Source organism: Eurypyga helias, unplaced genomic scaffold (genome assembly GCF_000690775.1).
Source record: "Eurypyga helias isolate BGI_N326 unplaced genomic scaffold, ASM69077v1 scaffold40652, whole genome shotgun sequence".
In the NCBI taxonomy this organism is placed as follows: domain Eukaryota; kingdom Metazoa; phylum Chordata; class Aves; order Eurypygiformes; family Eurypygidae; genus Eurypyga; species Eurypyga helias.
Window position 1 is genome coordinate 10,028 of NW_010237323.1, and position 4,055 is coordinate 14,082.

The 4,055-nt window shown below is 57.6% G+C and overlaps 1 protein-coding gene across 1 annotated transcript; it reads right to left on the reverse strand.

Annotated features, from left to right (window-relative positions):
- Positions 1-3,523: 3,523 nt before the first annotated feature.
- On the reverse strand, positions 3,524-3,943 carry TMEM203 (transmembrane protein 203). The gene has a single exon (XM_010147421.1). The coding sequence runs from the start codon at positions 3,941-3,943 to the stop codon at positions 3,524-3,526; it is 420 nt and encodes a 139-aa protein (XP_010145723.1).
- Positions 3,944-4,055: the final 112 nt, after the last annotated feature.

Here is a 4,055-nt window from a genome sequence, read left to right on the forward strand (position 1 = left end):
AGCAAAGCAGCTCCCAGCTCCTGTCCGGGAGCCATCCACTGCATTAGGATGCTAAAGCCAACGCTGTGCTCAGCAGGTTGCATAGTCCCCAGGCGCTGCCCACATCAAGATGCAGGTAGAGATGGAGGTCCCTGGGACCATCCACTCCCAGCTGTCTCCTTTAGGAGTCCTCATGCCAGACCCTTGTCCTCCTCATGCTCAGGTCATGCCAGACCCTTGTCCTCCCCATGCATGAAGCCCACCCAAACTGTCCCAGGCCTGGCTTGGCTCTGGAGATTCCATATGGACACAATGGCACCAGCTCCATCTCCCTCCAGCATAGCCATCCCCAATTCCAGATGTCTTTCCAAAAGCTGCTCCTGCCCCAGCAGGAGCTGGGACACACGGTGTAGGGTGACAGCCTAGGGCTGGTACCCTCCCCTCTGTCAGGGTGATGCTGGTTTGGCACCCAGGCCAGGCTGTGCAGAGGCTCCTTCCCCACTGATCCCACTGGTTCAGAGGGTTGTGGGGCTGGGGCACCATCAGGCTGTGCTGCTCCCCCAGCACAACTGCCAGGCCAGACCTCTGGGACAGGAGCAAGTTGGGGCATTTCCATAATGCATGTTTTTAGTTGAGGAGCCACAGCTGGGTTTGGGAAAGGCCCAGCTGGCAGAGATATCCAACTCACACGCCACAGCAACAAAAATAAACCCAGGGGTGAGATTTTTATCTTTGCCAGAGTGTATTCCAGTGTGTAAGTCTGTTGGCCCAAGACTTGAGGAGCCTTCCCCCACAAGCCAGGCAGCCTCCCGGGCCTCATGGCTTGTGCTGGGCAAGGAACGGGTGTCATGGGCTGTCCCCTCAAGCTGTGTCAGCTGGTGGAGGGTCCAGCATGATTTCACTGGGGGGATACTCTCAGAAGGATGGGAGCAGCTTTCACAGTCGGTCTGCATTGCCTGGCCACAGCATTGTGCTGCTGGGGCATGAGGGCGATGGCCCCAGGAAGTTTTGTTGCAGGACTTGGTGGCCCTGGCCACAGTGGGTGACTCCTTTACATGAGGAGCCAATCCCAGGAAGGGATGTGGCTGGTCCTGGCTGCGGGAACCCCCTACCACCCCCAGCCATGCAGGCAGCCCCCACACTCCCTTCAGGGCAGCACCCCCTGTCCCCCAAGGCACCTGGGAGCTTGCCTTACCTGGAAGGAGCAGAGCTGGGAAACGCCGGTTGCTGGCTCTTCCCTAAGGCAGCTGGAAAATGCTGGAAAAGCTGCTTGCAGGTGAGCCTGGCGGCACTCGGGTGGATGTGGCATCGTCCCCCTGCGTCGAGCACCACGCCCCAGTGACATGGCTGTTTGCTAGGTTGGGGCTGACAGTCCAGACAAGCCCCGCCGGGGCTCAGCAGCAGGAAACGGCTCTGTTCCTCTGCCGTGTCACAGCGAGGCTGAAGGATGCGTTCATTTGTTTGATCTTTTTCTGGCTTTTGGTTTGCCCCTTCTTTGGTTTAATTAACCAGCTGGCTGGGGAGCTGTGGAAGAGTCCAAAGGCACTGATCAGTCCCCAGGGCAACTCAGTGAGTGTCACCTCCTGACTCAGAGGTTTTGTTTGCTGCTCCTCTCCACCTTCACCGACCATGTCCTCCCTCCTCTGTTGCTCCAGTCCTTCATGCCCATCAGCAGACACTGGCTGTCTCCCCACACTGCCCCAGCTCCCCTCCTCTCGCCCCCATTGTCCCTTAGCCCAGCCCTCACCCTCCCGGCCCTACACAAGTGACTCTGGCTGCAGGTGATGCAGCATCCATGGCCTGTGCGCTCCAAGTGCAGTTGTGGGCACAACCACAGCACGGAGCAGAAATGAACTCCCGCTGCCAGAGTTGGAAGAAGACAAGGAGCCGCCGGCTGCCCTCCTCCCATGTGACGTGTCCTTGGTTTGCTGGTCCTTGGCCTTGGTGAACAAATGGCTGGCTGCAAGCGGACCGACCAGACTAGCATGTAGGGACATCATGGCCTGGTGACACTGAGCCCTGGAAACCACATCACAGGGTGAAGTAGAAGCAGAGGAGCTCCTGTGAGGCAGGTCCCAGTGCCACCTAAGGGTGTGTAAAATGGACTTCCAGCACACGACCCTGGCGCCAGCCCAGGACAAGTCACTGGGGACATGAAGCCAGAGCTGGAACCAGGTGCCACCTGAACAGAGGCTGGTGGGGAGCTGGTCACACCACACACCAGGGACTAAGCCCCAGTATGGCCCAGTTTGGGCTAAATCTGTGTCAGCTTATGGATCCTGCCAGACCAGGATCTAGTTCTCCCATCGCTGTTCCGTGACAGCCAGGATGACCCAGCAGCTGCCTCTGCATGAAACAGAGCCTGAGAGCCGTAGAGGAGAGCAGGTGGTGCCAGGAGCTGGAGAGATGGGGCGAAGACAGGGATGGGCCAGGTAGCAGCTGAGGCTGGAGGGGAAGCCCTGGGTACCAATGTTCTGCCAGTCAACATCATCAAGAGAGTACAAGGGTCTGTAGAACTCGGAATCAGAGAAACCAGTCCTCTGGGCCTGGGCTCCAAAGCAACACTCCATGTCTCTGCGAGGGACTGATCCACTGTTCTCAACACCCTTAGGGTGGAGCCAGACACAAGTGATGCTGAGGTGTCATTGGTGCTGGGAGTTCCCTGACATCAACATTTAACATGCTGATCTGCACTTCCCTGAGGAATACTGAACTACTCATGTTTTCTGGGGGTCCGAGGACAGCGTTTCACACCAAAGCTGGGGTTCAGTGAGACCCGACTCCGCTGTCACAACCAGCATCTGCTGTGCACACTCCAGTCCCCATGCCTCACCCCCCCCCAACATGCCTATCTCGATATTTAGAGAACAGATCTGAAATACAAAGAAAAAACCCCACTTGTCTGTTCAAAACCACACACATCATCTCTCTCTGGCTCAGGGTGCAGCCTCATAAAACCCTGCCAGCGCACTGAAGGTATGAAGTGATCAGGGAAGTGACAGGACAGAGGGAAATAAAGCAGCTTTGCTGCAGGCATCGTTACATGCGTGGCCTCACGAGGGCAGGGCAGGCGAACAGCAGCTGTGGTGCTTCTGGCTGGCAGCGGTGCGCGGTGTACCAGGATTATCTACTGCAACCAACAAACCTCCAGGCAATTCCCATTATCCAGACAGTTTTAAGTACAAATGTTTTCTAGGGAAAAATTATTTTATACATAAAAAGATTCCTTCCATGCATTTTTATTTTAACATAAAATAACTGGCATATCCAACGGCGCTTGCCTGGCAGCACACTTTAACAGCAAGAGCTGAGTGAACTGAAATGAGGATGCGGCACAAAAGGATCTTTTGAGGAAACACGATGCTCTACAACACTGCAGCATGCTTACCTACAGACCCTTCCTCTCACTGAACCAGGCCTTGTAACCTGCCGCCTACCACTCCCACACATGGGGAACAGCCCGATGACCAGCGCTACAAGTCCAGGGCTCCCCGGGGAGCCACGCGCGTCCGGGGAGGCACGAGGGCTGCCCGCTCCCTCACCATCAGTTCACCCGGCAGGCTCGGATCATAAGCAGCTGGAGGAGGATGAAGACAGGCGACATGATGAGCCCGTACCAGAGCTCCCGGGTGTGCTCCACCAGCTTCTGGCACAGCAGCATCTCGAAGACGAACTTGAGGCTGAGGATGGTGAGGATAAAAAGGATCCAGAAGAGCCGCAGCACGGCCAGGCGCTTCTCACCGTCCTGGAAGAGCCGCACCGAGACGATGGTGGTGAAGTAGGTGCTGAGACCGTCGGCGGCAAAGAAGGGGACGAAGACGACCCACCAGGAGAGCGCCGAGGCCTCGCCGTCCACCTTCAGGACGAGCAGCACCGAGAAGGTCAGCAGGGCCAGGCCGTGCAGGAAGATCTCGAAGGTGGCGAAGCCCAACCACTGCACCAGCTCCCGCAGGGAGAACAGCATCGTCCCCACGACCGCGGGGACATGGGTGCTGCCTGGGCGGGGGTGGGACAGGGGACAATACCCCCAGGCCCGGCGCCTCAGCTGCGACCCGCCAGGCCTCCGTAGGACCCCC